This window comes from Centruroides vittatus, unplaced genomic scaffold, assembly GCF_030686945.1.
Source record: "Centruroides vittatus isolate TY-2023 unplaced genomic scaffold, ASM3068694v2 contig_18, whole genome shotgun sequence".
NCBI classification, from domain to species: Eukaryota; Metazoa; Arthropoda; class Arachnida; order Scorpiones; family Buthidae; genus Centruroides; species Centruroides vittatus.
Window position 1 is genome coordinate 7,793,889 of NW_027121101.1, and position 20,620 is coordinate 7,814,508.

A 20,620-nucleotide genomic window follows, 5' to 3' on the forward strand; every position below is an offset into this window, starting at 1 on the left:
TTATAAATATTGCTATTATAGAGATGATTTTTAAAATATTAGCTTCTAGAAAATAAAAATATATATATATTTTGGTTGATATTTAATTAGATTTGTTAACATTTGTCATCGAATTAATCTATATTATTCTTCCAATAAGTAATATGTGAAGTTCATATATATAATGAAATCAAAGATTTAGTTATAATAAAATGAAATTCTAACTGCAAGAATATATATCTCTTTCGACGCCTATAATCTTTCAGTATCTACTCATAAATTTATGCGTGTCAATATTTAATGTAAGTTTACTTCCTTACTGGGTCTATAAATTGTACACGAGCGTATTATAATTTTTTTCATATTAATTGTTCACACATTAAACGTAGTGACGTCAATTTTCACCATTATTTAGTTCGAACATAAGTTAAAATTCTTATTTAGTAGCAGTTAGATGGAGGAAGGAAACAAATATCCCACTTCTAAAACCGTTTATAAAGTATTAAGTTTTATTTAAGAAATTAAAAATAATGACGATATTATACACAATTATAAATTCGCTTTCTGTTGGAAGAAGTTATTTATGAAATAAATATAAAAATCTTTATTAAATCTCTAAACATTCTCTTTTCTGAACGTTATATTATATTATTTCTCTGAAAAATTTATTATTTATAGAACAAACCTAACTAAATTATAATATGAATACATTCAATTAATCCATAAAACTTTTTAAACACTAAAAATAAAAATTTTAAGGGTGGGAGAAACCTTTGTCGAGTCTTACTATTGTTCTGAATAAACACGAAAACTGCTCGACTGCAGCTAGGTTGGATTAAGGTTGTGTTCTGCAACTCTCCATCTGCCCCATTTAATCAGACGATTGCATTTCCACTCACGAATCAACCGGGATTTCCAGACAAATAACTTACTTTTTCGTTTTAAGATTCTATTGAAGATTTTTGCCCATTTCTCTGCTGTTTATATAAAACAATTTTAAGAAGTTTTCTTATATAAAAAAAACGTCTGAAGTATTTCCATTTGGTTAATTGAATAGTTCTTCCTTTCGAAAAAAACTGTACCGAGGAAAGAAAATAAATGCACCAGGTGTTATACGTTCGCTCCGAATCTTAGCTAAATGAACTCTTTATTAATTAATTACAGACGTTTTCACTTTGTTATATAATATCAGATTTAAATAATAATCTTGCTCTAAAAATGATCTTTTGCTATTGGAAAAAAACTATTGGAGTAATGACATTTTACTAAAATTTTTCAGTGAATTAAATACAAAAGAAAAAAAAACCGATGTATTGTTATTAATTTAAAAATCAATATTTTAGATATGACTTGCTTCACATTGAATTCAAAAATTCTTATATTATTAGTTTGAAATTTCAGGTTTATCATTTGCATGAACGAATTGTAGTTATGTATTTTCTACTTAGATGACACGGTGAAAAGAAGATAAAAATTCTAGTAGAAAACTAAGAAGTTTTTGAAAGATTAAAGTGAGAACACCATTTTCATAATCCCATGTTTTTATTTCGACGGTTATACACATGCAATTTTTGACGACAAAGTTGGTAATGTTATCTGAATACTTTCTTACGCGTAGCTTTCCACATCAACAGTACACCATATTCAGTACTCTCGGAGGCGGATTTAGGAATTATATATACTATCTATATCACTTTACAATCTTTCAATAAAACTTACTTTAAAAATTAAATAAAATTTTCCAAACATCAGCAATTTAAAAGTGGAAAAACAGAAGTTTAAAATGTAAATCTCCCAGAAAGAAACAAAATAAAAAATGAGTGGGAACCGGGAAAGTGCTTATGACCAACATCCGCATGGTGTTGATAACCTCGAATACCCTGTTTCACTAACATACCAACTGCTACTAAAAGACAACACTTTGTACTATTTACAAGGGATATGATATAAATGACTGCTGTGGGCTTATTTTCGGTATATACTGTGTGATTTGCTGGTTGGACACTTCATCGCCTTCAGGAAAAAGGGATATTCCGATAGCAACAGCATCTCCGAATTATGGCCGTGTTGAGCGTTGACACACTAAAAGGAACTCTTTCACAACATTTGGAATTTCCAAGCTGGTTTTTCCGTGTTATATTCGAGACAGTCTGTTGGAGGAAGACCTCCGTTCATCGGAGGTGTTCTAGACGTAAGAGTTTGAGATGGTAAACCCACAGGACTCATATGGGAAGTCATTGTTGGCGAACCCATTTGATTCAAAGTAGAAGACATGGTGGTGACGCTCAACTGAGCGTGCGTCATGGAAGGAGGTAGGTAGTCCATGTTTCCGTAATAGGCTGTCGGTGGATAGGTCTGGCTATAGCAACTTGGTGTCGAAGGGGTGTTATTGGTCATCTGATACGAAGCACGCTGCATACAGCTGCTGCCGGACATCAAATCGGACACAGGTGTGATTGCTGCGGGACTCCAAATAGAGCTGGTGTTAACTGACGACACCGAAGGCGAAGTTGATAGAGGTTGAGGTGGTTTGTACGGAGATTCGCGGGTTGTTGGCGGTGAACTGGTAGTTTGAGGACTTTTGGATTTCTTTGGTCGTGTTTTACTCGCTCCTCCATTTTGCTGCTGCTGTTGCTGGCGACACTTTGCTCTACGATTCTTAAACCAAACCTGTTAAAATAAAAACGAGTCGAATTAAAGTATTAAGTAATCTCTGTTAAAATAACATTATGTTTAAAAGTATAGTGGAGAACGTCTTTTGTTCTTCACCGAAATTTTTATTTCTTTCAAAACTGTGTATAACAACTTGAATATTACGTTCTTTATATGCAACAATTACTTTTATGCTCATTGCTTCAAGAATTGTCTAAAAGTTTTGAAAGAATTTAAAAACTTTCCATTATTTCGATATAACGAATTGTGGATATTCTTATAATTATTCTAAACATATATTTTTATTTACTCTATTAAAACTGAAACCAATTTATAGTTCACAACAATAACTGCTCCGACTTAAGCTATTGAAGAAAAAGAATTGATTTGATATTTTAAGATCATTTTTTTATTGATTTAAACTTTGCCATATATTAACGTTGTAAATATAAAAACACCATGAATTAAGTTCACACATTTTTAAAGAAGAAAAACAAAGTCGCAACAGAAACTGTATTTATATAATAGAAAAGTCAATAGATTAATTTTAAGCCATATTAAAACAAATAATTAAAATGTATTATAGGTTTTTGATGATATAAAACAAAATTTCTATTAGTTTGTGGATTGGATAAATTTAATAGTATTGAAATCGGATAGGAAAAAAATTTAATGAGAATATATTCCGGATTTTCCAAGCACATTCTAGAAAAATCTGAGTGTTTTCGATTCTTTTTCTTTCCATTCTGTTTATTATAATATGAAAAATAAATAAAAGCAAATATATCGTTCTAATATATGAAAACTTTCAAATAAGAAATCCAATGATGTTTCCTCCTGAATTTCTATTTTAGTTTTTCAAAAAATATTGCTACGCTTATATATTTACTTGCTTAACGTAAAATGATGAAGACATTCTACATCATCATGGAATTCGGAAAGATAAATTGTATTTTTAATAAGCTTAAGAGCAATATTGATTATTAGCCTACTCTACTGAAATCTGACACAAAATGCAGGAGAAAAGTCAGAAAAATATTTGAATTTCGTCTAATGAATTCATGATGTGGAAGAGTTTTGTTAGTTTTCTGTTAAATTTTTAATTTAGCGGAAGCTACAAGTGATGCAAAAGTAGGGATTATTCTGTTTTGAAATTAGGCCTATCGATTTATTCATATTATTCAAAAGAAATATGATTAGGCTTAGTTTTAACACAGGAAAAAAACCTTAGGAATGGTGAATTTATTTAGAGATTTGCTCTAAGATGATATCTCGATATAAAGATACTCGATTTTTCTCAGAGTTTTGAAACCTGAAAACAAAATCGCCATCTTAAAAGTCTCTCTTATTTGCAATAAATGTTTGTGGAAGAAAATCAATATAGTTTCGTTAAAAACAATACAATATTCAAGTTGCATAAGTTATTCATAAATATCATTTAAGTTTTAATAATAACTAAACACAATTAATATTTAAAATTTGAGCTAATAATGTTGCTCTAAGTCAATAATCACGACTGGTACTTAATGTTAAGATTAAAAATCATTAAGTGGCGTAAGTTATTTATATTTCTTTAACTAGATTTGTCTTGTTAAATTTATGTTCAACGTTTAAAAAAAAAGGAGCAATTTTAAATATAGGCCTACATATCCCTAAAGAACAAAAAAAAAAAAAAAAAAAATTTGATACGAGATGGAAAAAAATGTGGTTTAACGAGGAAGATCACAAATAGGCCTCATAATCCGATACTAAACAAACTTAAAACATATAAATCATTAACAAAATGCTCCTTTGGGTGTTTTAGTACATACATCAAATAAAAAATTAGCCCGCATTTATGGCATTCACTTCTTAGTTGTCAATGCAAGAAAAATCAATCAGACTCCATAATCAATTATGTCTAGACGCATTTCCGATTAATGGGGCCTCACTATTAAAAAATTTTATTATACCAGACTTTAAAAATATATATATGAAAAATAATTCAGGCATTTTGCTTACTTTAAAAAAGAGATTTTTATAAAAGCAATTTCTACAAGTTTAACTTTTATACATTAGAGAATTTAGACAATGAGAAAGAAATTAAATGTTTTGAAATGAAATAAAAGAACAAAATAAATAATGTAATTAATGAACTTTTTTCAAATTAGAAAAATAATTTATAAAAACAAAAACAAATTAGAAAAATAGAAGATTAAAAGGCCTAACTTTACGAAAATTCGCAGAAAGAAAAAGAAATTTTATAAAGATTAAATTGATATATATTTTTTTTAATATAAAACATTTTCTTCTTACTTATCTTTAAAAAATATCCTGTCTTATTTTTATTTCATTTCTATTTTATTTAGAATTGTGTTTCACACTGTTCTGAAATCTAAACTTAAAATGGAGGAGATAAGTTTTCTAAATGTTTTTATTCCTGTTAAAATAACTTTAACCAGTCAAATCAAAAGAATGCCATATTGTTTAAATAGAAAACAGCTTTGGAATTTCGTAAAAGTAAAGTAAAAACTAAATAAAAGCACTTTATAATTGTAATTTATAAATTAGAAATTCAATATTTTACTATAAATCTTAATCTAGTTTTAGTTAATATTTCTCTGTACCGAAATTTATGAATATTTTTTATTAAAAAGTCTGAAAAAATAACAAAATTAAATCAATTATTTTCCATTTTTTAACAATATTTATACAATATGAATATATAAAATAATCGAGGCCTATTTATATTTAGAAAGTTGAAAAGTTGGGCCTATTCTTTATTCTTTCTCATATAATACGAACGAAATTAAATGATAAAATTAATAGAAACGAAATTAAATATCCACGAAATATCAAATCTGCTAATAAAATTCTGTTTTGCACAGAAATATGAATACCTGGCAATTAATGTAATATAATTCTCATGATAAAGTTAAAGCATCTTTTGTATAAGAAAGAGGTAGGAGAAATTTTTCTCGTATAAAAAATAAATTAACAAAAAGGGGCTAATTAAGTCATTTGTCATCTTCCCGAAGAATTAGAATGGTGTTTCTTAATGTAAACTATATCGTTTGTTTTGAATATATTAAAATATATTAGAGAAATCCAACATTTTATAATTGCTTAAAGAATATTTTAAAAATTTATCTAGTATTTAATCTTCTAAACTATTTATTTACGTAAATATTCGGATTTTCGTTGATTAAAACATTAATCCACGTCTCTTTGTACGATTGTAGAATTACAGGAGGAACAAATTAACCATTCCGAAATCGCAGGAAGCGAAATTAAGTCTACGCTCTCCGGCATAGAAAACTTAATATAGAAACCCGATTAAATTCTCTATCGAATTAGAAATCTTATTTTGGTTTAGCAACATTAAGTTACGAGAAAGATTTGCGATAAAACAATCAGAAAAAGTAAGTAGGCCTACTTTTGACAGAGATCATACCAAAAAAGACACCTGACCTCCAGGCGGAGTATTTTTGCCCCAGGTAGAACGGTTCGAGTTTAATAGAAACGAATAAAAATTGAAATGTCCCTTCTACGGCTCTTTCTGGGAAAGAAGGCCTCAGATTGGGACGACACAAGCAGGAGTGTTACCTATCATAATATCAAATAACCGGAAATGCTTTAATACTTTTATTCACCCAACATTTCATATCTTTAATCCAAAGTCCAGCGATTGATCGAAATGCTAAAATGTGTAATTAACCATCGTTCGGAAGCGGATGTTGAAGGTGAACACATCACCTAAAACTCCTCATTCGGACATTAATTATTGACAAACTGAAGAACATCTGTTAGAAAAAATGTTAATACCAGTAGTAGAATTTTTTAAATTCTTCTTGCTTTTATTTTTAGATTTAATTCTCTAGCAGAAAAATTTTTATTTTATTAAAAAAGTGTATAGAATTTTAAAAAAAGGTTAGGAAATGACTCGTATTAAAACAGAAGTGATGGAATTATTTGTATTCGGTTTATCTACAATTATAATTAAATATCTCTGTTAATGTATGTGAAAAACTGAAATTTTAATTTAATCTCTAAGAGGGAAGAAGAGGATTAATTTTGCTTCGTAAAAAATTTCTCTGTTTATGTAACAATTAGTGAATTGTCCTTGAAATAACCGACATGCCATTTTCTATGCAATTCTATAGGAATTAGATCTGTAGGCCTACGTAAGATTTTGTTAGCGGCTATCGGCATTTGCTTCTTTTATGTCGAGAAAATTATTTATTTTGATATCTTTAAAGATATTCTGTTAAGTATTAAAGTTACCGAAATTCTTTTTTTATTTTCTGTTAAACTATACATTCACTCGAGACAATATTGTGATTATCTGTGTGTATATAACGCAGCTTATTCGCAACTTTGAGAAGATTACTTTATTTACTCTTCATATTATACAAATCTTTGCTTCCGGTTTAGAATATCTTCTATGATTAAATCTCCTATTCATATTGCTAATCACAATAGCATTGTCTGAATGAATGACTGAACATAGTCTGAAACTTTTATGTAAATAAAAATAATTTTTTCATATTATATATATAAATTTCGTGGTACTGTACAGTACATTTTCAATAAACTGAAAGGCCTAAAAATTTAACATTCGTTTAGTAAAATTAAACGCCTGTTAAATACAAATTATGTTTCTGGTGGAAATAATAAACCCACCTGTTAAAAATAAGTCTAGTTTTAATTGCAATTATAATCGGATGTGGGAGGACAGAAACAGATTGCAATAGTAATTCCAGTTTTGTAGCCAATCCGCGAAAGTAACGTGAGAAATCGATTACGGATTTTAACCAAAAATTTTAAAAAATATCGAAATGACAGAATTATTTTTTTGTTAAACATTTCTTCCGTCCACAAAAGCACGACTTAAGAATGTGGGAATAATAATAATAGTAATATTCTTCAGGAAAAAAATTAAGAAAATCGAGAATTATTGGATAAACTAGTTACACCAGACTATCCGAAGCGAGATATCTTTTAAAAAAAATATCTATCTATCCATCCATCCTAACTTAAATTCTATGAAGTTTCATATGGGTAAGAAAAACTCTCAGCTTCAATTTACATATTGTAATATTCCATTTCAAATATCAAATTTCTTAGAAATTCCATTTGGTTCTTAAAGAAGCCTGTTCGCAATAATGTTCTATTCTGACAAAGATATAATCTGCGGACGTTGATTGAGTATCTATTTAATCCACAATCAATCTGAAAAAGGGCGGAGGAAATGTCTTCTCACCTGGACTCTAGATTCTGGCAAGTTAATCTTTAATGCCACTTCTTCCCTCATGAAGATATCTGGATAACGGGTTTTGCTGAACAGAGCTTCCAAAACATCTAGTTGGGCCCTTGTAAAAGTCGTCCTCTCTCTCCGTTGTTTCCTTGGAGGCGGCGCTGGAGCGGCTTAAAAAAGAGAAAAAAGTACAAGAATTAGCTGGAGAAAATAACTGCAATTAAGATTTTATGTATATCTTCAATAATAAAATCAATATTAATAAAGAAAAATTTAAGTATTTTTCTCACAGAGTAACTACCTAAGTGTTGTTTAATATACATTGCCATACTCTGCAATAGGTGTAATATAAAATGATAAAAATAATAATAATTTATAAAATGTAAATAAATATTTAGCAATTGCAAAACTCTTACTAACAGCAACATCTATATATGCAAATAAAATAAATTTTATTGTTTGTAAAACATATTCTTCCAGTACGTTAATTATATCAGCAATAGCTTCCGATAGAAGCTGCGTGTAAAATTAATATGTTAAAAATAGCGGCATTGACATCAATAACGTGTAACGAGTGTTTTATTTAAAAAGAATCTATGTAAAAAATTAGCAAGTTGACAAAAATTATTCGCTAGACAAGAAGAGACAATATTTTACAAACATGGTTAATGGGAAAATAATTGTATGGTCGATATAATGGGATAGAAACAGGACCTGCATATTCACTTCTTTATTATTAAGTACTACTAAACTGATATGTCCCCTGAGACTCGACCGTCTCTGTGGGATTTGGGGAGTTTTATTTGATGTATTTTAATTTACTTACAGCTAGAGATGGGGATGGCGTACAAATTGAGCATAATCTAGTTTATTATCTTCGCTTATACGAATAACCTTAGTATTTTAATCGGAAAAAAATGATCACAAAATATTTTTTTAACGAACACCAAGGTTTTCAAATCATATTATATATTTAATTTTTCGATCAAGGTATTAAGACTTGTACAGGTTGTTTTAGTGAGAATTACGAACAAATAAAACACGGATTATAATATAGAAATTCTGTGAATGAAAAACTTAAAATTTCAAATTAATAAATTTTAAAAGATTGCGTAAAACAGAGCATAAATAGCCATAAATTACTCATTAAAATAAAACCATTCCCCTCGTTAATTCAATGCAACATTAATCTCGTATCGATAATAATTCATACTTCGGAATTCTCCATAAACAGGAAAGGGGAAATAAATCTTACCATAAAACGATCCATAGTCGAAATTCCAAGAAACGTATTCAGGTTCCATAACACCCTAACACAGTTTCCAAAATGCTAATTAAAAACATTCATCGTACCTCTGTACACTGACGATGATGCTATATAAATTTTAATTACAAATGACTATTGCTATGTATCTCGCTGTCAATATATGCATCGCACGCAATATAAAAACATCAAAGTGAAACGTGAACAATGAGAGGAAATCGTTCTCATTAAACTACTTTGGTCGTTATCTATATTCTAGGCAGATGATTGTTGACGTAAAAACTTCTATATAACATGTAATAAAGACGATTTAGCAGCAGTTCGCAATATTTTACGAGATGTAAAGATTCGACGAAACTACACATTAACACGAGGAAAAAAAAGGACACATACAGTTCTTATCTAAGAAGAATTTGTTTAACAACTACCTCCCTGCTCCTAACAATGATAACTGATTTTATATAGGTACAGAATGTATCCGAGTAGATCGAATTAATTAGCATAAATTTCAAACGATTTTACTTTTTCCAACTTCAATAAATCCTGTAAATAATTACACAAAACTATTTAAACAGATTTTATTGTATTTTTTAAATTTACAGGAGGGGAGGAGAATGCAAATTAAAGCAATTAAAAAAACGTGCTGCCCTCTAGTTTTAATAAATTAAATTTCTATTATAATAGAAAAACGGGGGATCTAAACTGATGTTTATCGAGTTAATACCTGTGTAATAATAAATCCGTAATTAAGTAAATCGGATTTTAAAAATCTTACATAAAATAATAATAAATAATAATAATAATATAGGTGCAAAATTGTATCATCGTGTTATTAAACGCTATCTAGACATCTTCATATTATAGGTTACTCAGTAGTTGTTTATAAATGTTATTTAACAGTCATTAGCGATGCCTCTTAAATACTACATTCTTTGTCAGTTAGTTAACCACTAACGTAAGTGACAGACATCTGACAATGTTCAGTGCGAGATAACTGGCAAAAGATCGTAAATTGTATCCCCCAAATGCACATCAAGCCCTCAGCGGGACACAAACGAGTTTATTTCCATGCAGTTAACAGGTTCTTCGCATCTACAAGTTCAATTGACAAAAGAGGTTTTTTTCCCGCCCCCTTCTTTTTTTTAAAGCTGTTCTTAATCTGTTTTTTCACTTAAAATTTTTTCTCTAAGTATAATCTTCTTGATGAGTTTTAAATAAATGATCGGTTAAAAATTACTCCACGCATTCACAGGTTTTTAATTCTTGTTAGACTCATTTAATTTCACAATATAAATGCGGATTTTTCTTTTGTCTGATGGACTATCTATTAACACTTTACTGAATAAAAAAATACTGTTAAAACACTTTATATTTTACAGATTTAAATCTTTTTTTTTGAGAAATTTAAATACTGTAAAATATAAATAAATATTGATTTTAATTTTTTCATCAATTGTTTGATTTTGCAAGACAAATGTTATCCCATTATTTATTATTTCCATCAGTTTCAATTATCAATAAAGAAAAAAAGGGAAAATTAATTGCGAATTCATTTAATCATCGAATTTCACTATATCATTGGATTTCTAAGCTTCTTATGTCGAAAATTTACTTATAATCCATCAAATATTCTACAATGCAGCACGAGAAGTCGTACAAGACAGCTAACAAATTTAAATTAGGATTTCAATAAAGGACGAAAATAAGATTTTTTTTTAATACTTCTGATATCAAATTTTACAGATATAGTTTTAAAAGTTTTATTTTTAGTACGTAGGAGAAAAAATTAATTTTTTAAATCGATTTCACTGATGAAATAGGCCTAAATCCATATAGTATTACGGAAAATTTTACATGTCCTCACGACGTTTTCTTAATTTACACCCACGCTGAATTAAGGTTAATATTTTTCCCCCTCCATAAACATACTGTATGTTTAAAATACTACTTGGAGCACAAAATAGCGGAATGGTCTCGAGCGATGTCACTTAAAGGATTCATGCAGCAGAACATACGGTTTAGTGGTAAATCTTTGGGTTATCTGATAGATTTAATTATGTAATAACTAGGCTACCTCTCTACCAAAACGGATGTGAAATAAATGATTGATTGATGTTGTTGGGCCAAATACCTACGACCTCTGCAAATATGACATCTCTCGTGACTCGATCACCATTAGGCGATGACTTGTTATGTCGGTCGAGATATTTTTAACGGTTGATTTGCCCCCTAAATCTATGTGTAACGCCTGAAGTTTATCATTGTCTCAACCTACAATGTATAACAGTTTCTTTTCGAATGAATGATAACTGTTAAGAGGCCTACAAACAGAATTATCTTATCCACACGTCCAGTTTCTAATGAAAACTGTATCAATTTTATACCGTAAACTTTAACTTAAATCCAATATCAAAAAGAAATTAAAATTTATGTTATAGAATATAATAATATTAATTAAATTTATACTATTGTCTTCTCTTTAGGTACTTATTTTCTTACGTAATCTCTATTTACACAGCTATTTATGGGAAATATTACATTTATGATATAATATTTAAATATAAAAATTTTATAAAATAAAAAGCCACTGAATTCCAATTGAAGATCATCATTTAATGTTAATTTGGCGATTTATTGGCATGTTATAAGCACGCAGTATATTAGATTAGACTCGAATTTCTCTTAGCTACGTTAACATCAGGCAGATATCTAGCGAGAGGCAAAAATGAGTTTTCAAAGTTAATCCTGTTTGGTCATAAAAAAAATTCCAATATATTTTTTTCCTCGGTGCAAATCTAGACGAAAAAATACGCGGTTTGTTATATATTATAGAAAGCTCCAAACTAATAATGTTACGTTCTTATTTCCATTTCCACACCCCCTTTTTTTGATAGAATTGAAATGGTAGCAGGCCTAAATATTTACAGTATATAAATACACATATATTTCTTTTTTATAACAAATTTTAAGCAAAAGAAGGTTAGCTTTTTCAGGTCTAAACAGAGATATTATTATTATAATTGAAAAGAAATCCTTGAAAAAAAACAGAGATAGGAAATGCAATTTATTACTTTTCCAGATAATTATTATGACCTTAATTTTTATTATGTTTTAGTCAATAAATCTTAACAAAACCGAAAGATAGCATTAAAAAAACGGTCTTTAGTTTTATTCCCTCCCCCTGTATGGTCAGGAAATTAACACATCCAATGAGAGAAAAACAGGAGGTTGCAATAGTCGTATATCATCGGTGTGTCACATGACCTGACAGCGAATGCTAACGATGTCAGCCATTGGTGGAATCGAACGGTGCGTGTTGATGCTTCAACACGCAATTCTAGTCATGAAGATGGGAGGGAGGATAGACATCCTTGGCATGTCTCGTCAATCAGTTTTTAGGTTTAAATAGAGGGCTTTCTGGGTGGGCAGACTGTTAATTTTCAAAACCGCGAATATGCTCCGGACAAATTGTTTTCCGCTAAAACACTGCTCATTGTTTCAACGTATTCTGAGTTATTTATGGAACACATCGGGCAGATTTATTGAAAAAATTAGCTAAATTAGGAATGGACTTTTTTTCTTTGACATTATTTTAATTCCTTTATCTGCTTATTTATTACGTATGGCAAGAAAGGCGCGTTTTAAAGTAGTTTACAGCCCGGGGTTATTTTTTTATCTTTGGCCGAATTTCTTGGTTTAAATTCGAGAATTTCTTTAATTTAAATTAGGTAAATCCCATAAGCCGAATGTAGATTCTATTTATCCCATCGGATTGGTAGATGACATTGTCATAACAGTAATCGATTTATTGATTTATAGGTCCAGTTTTGCCCACTTCCTCTTCGAAGAAGATTGGATTCAAGGCTTTAGTATTTAGCCTATTTCCCAGCAATTACTTGATTTTTTTCACGGATTAATAAATGCCACGTAATTATATGTTTGCATATATATATATACGATTTGGTTAATTTGCTCCACGACAAATGATTAGACATAATCCATCGAAGACAGGAAATAAGATTAGAAATTTTTGTTTTCTCTTCTATTATTTACTTTTCCGAACAATCGTATCGATTTTACGCATATTTAAATTGAATTTGTTTCCTGTTAGAGCGTTATTGATTAATGTTATCAGTTTTAAATTCGAGATTGACAGATACTGTTATGCCTGATTAGATATAAATTCCAATGTAGGAAAAAAAACAGGAGGGAAATCAAAAGACGATCCATCATAAGTTGATACGTCAAAGAAAAATCCGATTGAGAAATAACAAAATATATTTCCAGCTTATTGTATTTTATGATATACAATAAAAAAATCTAATATTTAAAATTTCAGTATATAAAACGACAGAATATCGGAAGCGCAGTTGATTTTTTTTACAGCGAATCCAACTACAGCTTGTCTTATTAATGATCACGTTTCGTTTTCAATTTTCGTTTGAGAGGGGTGTAACAGGAAAGTTTTTTATTCTTAATTGGTAGATCAATTCATCAATCTGGATTAGTTTAATAATAGCTTATTACCCTTCTTTGCTATGTAATTATTAACCTAATATTATTAAATTTAAATATAAATTCATTCAGTTATAAGCCAAAATCCCTGACTTGTTGAGTTACTATGATTAAACGAGAAATTTTTTTTTTATTTTTACAGGATAATTTTAAACAATTTATTTCTATTTTAAGATATTTAAACACGAATTTTTTAAAGTGTTTTCTAAATAAATTAAAAGTAGTTTTTATTTTTAAATTATTAATAATATCTTTTCCAGGTGAGAAAGAAAGGGAAAAACTGTTATAAACATATTTTAAAAAATCAAAATTATTAATCAATTATTTGGGATTATTCAACCACCATCAAAAACAGAAAACGATAGACGTCAAAGGAAAAATATTTTTAAAAAAATTGATTACATCTATAAGATGTATTGATCGTAAATTATATATATTTTTTTTCTATAGATATTCCTTAATATATATCATAGATTAAACAAATTATGGAGAGTTCATGCGGGACAAAACGAAATGCAACGGTAGCTGAAACGTTTAAAGATAATTCAGTCAAAGAATCACAAGGAAAATATGAACAAAAAATGGCTCCTATAAATCAATATAAATTTATGTAGACCTATAATTTTAGGTAAATCTTCTTATAAACACTATAAAACTAAATATAGGTAAAGAAAAATAGAAACAAAATTTCAAATAAATCTAACAATTTACAGATTAAGTATTTTTATGGTCTAAACCGTTCTTTTCCCTTCTGCCATTGACCTAACTATTCGAATTTATTTAGAATAGTTTAAGTTAATATACATCTTTAATTCACAGTTAATTTATTAATTAAAAGCTTTACAATTAAAAGTATACGTTATAATTATATAGAGACGAGTTCGTGACAATATCCGATTTTAAAATATTGATTCATGTTGACTTGGAAGCCTTTCTAATGCAATAGAAGCGATGGGAGATTCAAAAAATAACAATATATAAGCATCAGGTAAATTTTTCGGTTGATAAAGAATGGAAATAACAATGAATAGAGAGCATCTTACAAAATATATTCATTTTAAAGTATCACAGATTATTCTTCTAGCATTACTACACATTCTCCTTATACTAACCATGCCATGGATCATAGAAGAAAAATACAATAAAATTTTATATCATTGGAATACGTCGATAAGTTTTCTTTTCATTACATCCCTTTTATATTCGAGAAAGTTATACGTATTTTACTAACACTCGATATAAGAAGCCATAGCCTTAAACCTTTTATTTGGATGTAACAATAGATATGAATAGTTTCCAAAGATCTAATTAACCATTTTCTATTGTAAAATTCGATAATTAATTTTATAATTGCGTAGAAATAATATGGATAAAACTACTTTTTAATATAGAATTATAATGGAAATTGTCTACTTCATAATGCGAAATTCTAAATTCACGATATTATAATTTAATACAAAATAATTTATTTTTATTAAAAATATTATTTATTCTTACTTTGAATGTAAGATCATCTGTCTTCATTTTTTAAATTTTATTTTGTTTTAAGAAGTTTAAAGATATTCCAAATTTTATGAATTTCTAAATATTGATCACTATTTAGAGAAAACATTTCTTTGTCTTTCCTATTTCATAAATAATCTGAAATAGAAAATATCGTGAAAAATATAAATCCACAAAATAGTAAATAAAAAAAACTATTTTCTACACAAAAATTTCCAAATTTTTTTCAATATGATTACTAATTTTCCATGGAAATGTTACAGAAGGAAGTTTTAGAAATGATAAAGAAGATGCAAAGAATGAATGTTCTACCCCAAGATACCTCGAATATTTGAATATATTAATAAATTATTGATTATATCAAAAAAAACTTCGTAGTTTTCGGCCAGAACTTTCTTATATAATTGCAAAATATCATTCGCGCTGCTGTAAGAAAATCTCGAATTTATTATAATCAATAATTATGGAAATTTCTTATTCGCTTCTACTTATCAAGATTTTATGCATAAAACATAGGCTATGTTAATTCATAATTCATAACACGGAAGATATAATTGAATTAAATAAGTATATTATTTAATATAATTAAAATTTACAGTTTTTATATACACATATATATGTTTATTTATAACAAATCGTAACTTATTCAAGTATATTTACATTGAGATATTTTATGAAATGGGCGTGCGTCGTTCCTCTATAGAAATATATTTCCGCTCTGCCTACTTCTAAACAATAAAAATTATATTTCTCGTTACATTGTAATAAAATAAACATTTTGATGTTAAGAAGTTGTATTAATATCGTTTATTCGTTGAAAACTATGAAGAAATATCACCATTTTTCGGCGAATTTTTACAATCTTACGGTGTTATTAAGTGCTTAATTTCTTAAAAATATGTAGTAAAAGTTTTAAAATTGTTAAAGTGTATTAAAAATAAATGATTTAAAATGTTTTTTAAGTTAAATTTTTAATAAAACGAAAGGAAACAAATCGATATTCCAATGTTAAAAAAAAAGAATTGATATCGCTTGTTTGGTTTAGGAAGTAACTTTTTAAATCACCAAAGGTAAGTAAGTGTTCTTTAATCCGACTATATATAGAAATGCTTAAAAATATTTAAATAATTTAAATGTAGATATATTTTAAGCTCTATTGTATGTTTCGTTTAAACGTCATGTATATATATATATATATATTTTTTTTTTTTTTCTAAGTACAGACAAACGTACAGTACAAACGTTTCGTAGGCAACGAATAATCTAAGGTTTCATCTAAAATATCGCAAGTATACATTTTACTTTACTTGTATTGTATTTTATATATTATAATTTCATTTTAAAAAATAAACTTCAGCGTAACGATTTGCTTTGTCAATTCTAATAATAATTGCAGAATTAGTTAAAATTATTTCCTTCTCACGAGTTAGTTATAGCTTTTAATAGTTTTGTTTCTCTTGTTTGTGCGTTATTGCAGCTTTAATATAATGATAAAACTTAAAGATAATCTGTACAATATAACATAAATCATAATTATAAATTTTTTTGAATTGGAAATCCCAAATATATACAATTATATATTTATTTTTTCTAAATTTTAATGAATTTTCCTTATTGATTTACGTATTTACACCAATGATTTTTTTAAGGAACAATAGAATATCGTTGACAAATCGAAATTTTATCAAAATTATACAAGATATTTAAAAATTGTTTATACTTTCACCTTGAAATAAATAAACTTTCCTGTTTAAATAAAATAATGGCATAACATTTACCACAAATACTCGTAAATGTTTTAATTTTAAAATAATATTATTGCAAAAATTATGAATTTCTTCTGTTCTTTTACTTCTACGTCCATGATTTCGATTTTATTCGTAGCTCAAAGGCCTATAATTCTGACAAAGGCTTTGTGTTCGCATATAAAATACAGTACAGTATTTTTCAATGTATTTTTTTCAGTCTGTAATTCATAAATTAGTAACTTTATTCGTCGAGAATAAATAAAGATGTCATAGTTTTCCCTTAAAGAGCACTTCTATATCATGAAATAATCCTGAATTTGAGCTCCGCAGGTGAAAAATGTAGTGTTTATGTTTAATTGTTGAATTGCAATAATGAAGCACAAACTATAAAAAGTTTATTATTGTACTCATCGGATATACGTAAATATGTCAGCCACATGTTGAAATCGGACCCAGATGTCCGAATGTAGAATGACATTTGACAGCCTCCTGCGATGTGAATAAACAAAAGTGTGTTTTGACTGTGTCAGCTTCTAAAACAATCGTTTAAGCAAGATAACTGGCAAGCAACAGTGGATTAGCGGTTAGAGAAAACTGCAAACTGATCCGTCCACACCCCGCAACTAATAGGTTTACTCATAGCAATAAACGAGTCTCAAATACGAAGACATCAACAACACTAGGAAAAATGTACTAGTTGTGTATATCTATTCAATATAGTTACACAAAGACTGTTTTCTTCCACAAGCGAATGGGCAAACGGATTCAAATAACTGGCTTAGCATAGATGGTGACAGCTTTAATGCCACAGAAAAGATGTCAGGGACTAAATCCTTCTCTTTTAAAAGTGTGCAGGTGTCTTTTTTTAGGTTTCTCAAGTCCAGTAGTGCTTTCGTGGTGGTCGGGAGAAAAAAAAAAAATTCCATTTTCTGCTCTGTGAATACCGACTTTCTTTTTTATTTCACAAGACTAACGTGGTCTTTAATCTGGCCCCAACTTTTGTTCAACTAGTTAATCCTCTAACTCTCCCTTACAGTGTGGATATGGTGAAATATTTATTAATAATAGAAACGGCGTCAGAGGATTAGTCCCCATACGGGAATCCTGCCATGGCAAAGAACAGAACCTCCTTCGTGGACCTTACCTGGCAGACTGTATTGTCTGCAGGAAGAACAGCCGCCATCTGCAGCCCAACGTAATCCTCCAGCTGCCATGAAAGGCCAAGCAGCAACTGTAATTATAAGTGCTACCGCTTGGGAGGAGCGCACTAACTGCCAGATATGTTGAGTAGCCTACCAACGAGGCGTGGTCCCACCATGCAATTTATTGACCCAATTAGCACTTATTCTTTTCTCTGCACGCCACTGTTATGCAAATGAACATTTTCACGGTTTTCTCTCCAATTCCGAATGCCTTCAAGTATTATAAAATTATTTTTGCTGTTCTACAAGCAGCCTTAAGAGATACGGCTTCCTTTATTTTAGTGGATTTTTATGTTTTCCCTTCGCTTTATATAGGCTATTACTTACTGCAAAATGCGACCACTGTGGAGAAAACATGTCAGTTCTTCCATACTATTATAAATCATAGGAGGGATTTTTATATAGCTTGTGACATAAGTAATCTATTCTAATTATTAATTTGATAATTATAAATTATTCGAACAGTTGTAGTTTTACACTAAATCATTCCACCACGTTTTACATAGGTGTTGCTTGAAGTTCGAAGCGATTGCAATTCAAAGTTTCGATAAACAGAATATAATATCGTTTAATTATTTGTATATTTATCTGCACTTTAGCCTGCAATTAGTTAATAGCAAATTAATGTAAATATACGTTTAGGATATTAATTTATTTAATATACTTTGCATAAGCTTAAATCGTCGAACCTTTAGTGAATATGGCCGATTGTATATTGATAGATAAAATAAATATTCCTAAATATTTTGTACATAAAAATCAGTAAGCTTACATATAAAAGAGAATTCGTTTAATGAAAGCTCGTCAAAAATACATTCGGTTCTTCGCTGAAGAAAGTTGTAAAAGTATACAATTTCTCAAATACAATCTTAGATTCGGTAATGTATCTTGGCCTACCCATAAATGTACAGTACATCTAAATTGTTTATTTTTCTTCTTATCTTCTTATTTGGTGAGGCCAAAATAAATTTAGATAGGATTTGGAGAGCAAGATACACGGAGTTCTTTTCTCTTATTCTTTTTTGATTGATCGGAAGTCGAGAGAAAATTTTTTTCTATTTTTAATTTTCAGTTATAGACATACTTTCAAGCTGGTATAAATTTTAAATTCAACAAATCCCTAAAAATTTAAGTATCGCCCATGAAAGCGAGCAGATGCTCAAAACTTGCCTGAAGCCAAGCTGAAGGCAACTTAGGTAAAATAAAACAACCTGTCTTGTTATAAAATACAAACTATTGGGTAAAACATCACGTAAAGTTATGTTTATGTTCTATGTAAACGTGCCTGATAAAGTTTTCTTTTCAATTTAACCTTTACGCCTTGCTATATTTAAACCATTGAAAGTATTCTAGCGATGCCACGAATAAGCACTATTCTTCGGCTCCATCTTTACAAAGTGTATAAAAATAGGTCATTTAAAGACATTCATTTTTAAATTATACAATGAAAATATATCTTAATTAATCTATAATCTTAAAAATATAGCACAGATTTACAGAATTAATTCTAAATTTCATTGTGAAAGCAGTTGAATTTTTAGTATCTGCATTAAAAGCCATGCAGTAAGCTATATAACGTTTTTAACGTTTTTAATTAAAAAAAAATTTAAAAAATAAACGTTATAAATTTACTACTGACTTATATTCAAATTAATTCGTGGAAAATGAAAGAATTTATATCGTGTTCTATTTTATACAAAAATTATAACATTTCGAAATGATTGATGAACGTAACTTTAACACTAAATTGTATAAGCCACGTGTAATTTTAAAGATCGATAATTGTTATTTAATACAGATGAAACATTGAAATCCTTCAAGAAATGTTCTTAAGCTCTTTTAGAAACTTTTAACAGAAGATCATTAGTTACGAATCCGTTCAGTCGGCATTAAAACTTCTAAAATAGCAAATTCGCATTATAACTGCTAATGCAACCATGTTAATTATAAATATGTATGTGTTATGTTTATGAATTATGTTTTGGATGCGATCTTATATTTCTTTAATGAAAATTTTACGTTTAACTACGATAAAAGCGCATTTATGTACTGTACAAAAATTAATTAAAGAAAACACTCTAACAATATATGATAAACTAATTAAGTCATAATCAAAAGTATTCTGCGTTATAATAGTATTGCAAATTCATTTGTAAATTACAAATTAACCGTTTTAATACGTTGTAGGCAAAATTGGAAGCCAATTCTGTAGTTAAGGGTTAATCACACACGTTAAACGCTCGTATAGAAATAACAGAAAAAATGAAACCCGAGTTTTTCTCAATAACCACAGCCTAATTTAGTGTTTTCAGGAATAGAATATGATTACAGACATCTATTCTTAGTTTAGATATAATAAACGAGATAAACGAGTTCATTGTTGATAGGTGATGACTGCGATAATGAACCAAAGGACTATAATTCGAGATAATCGATTAACTCTCGACTAGAGTTATTATACATTTAGTTTAAAACAATAAAACATATTTGATGTATTAATATAAGCGTATATATTTTCTCT

At 28.6% G+C, this 20,620-nt stretch overlaps 1 protein-coding gene across 4 annotated transcripts in view; it reads right to left on the reverse strand.

Annotated features, from left to right (window-relative positions):
- Window positions 1–1,502: 1,502 nt before the first annotated feature.
- The window catches only part of LOC136969644 (homeobox protein OTX2-A-like), a 40,390-nt gene continuing 21,272 nt past the window's right edge, over window positions 1,503–20,620 (reverse strand). For 3 of the 4 annotated variants that reach the window (XM_067263914.1, XM_067263912.1, XM_067263913.1), the window contains 2 exons: window positions 7,874–8,037; window positions 1,503–2,649 (listed from right to left, as the gene is read on the reverse strand). In XM_067263914.1, coding sequence (XP_067120015.1) covers window positions 2,077–2,649; window positions 7,874–8,037 — 737 coding nt within the window. In that variant the 3' untranslated portion in view covers window positions 1,503–2,076. Of the gene's footprint in view, window positions 2,650–7,873; window positions 8,038–9,122; window positions 9,582–20,620 lie in introns of those variants that run through there. The other variant, XM_067263915.1, reaches the window with a different exon arrangement.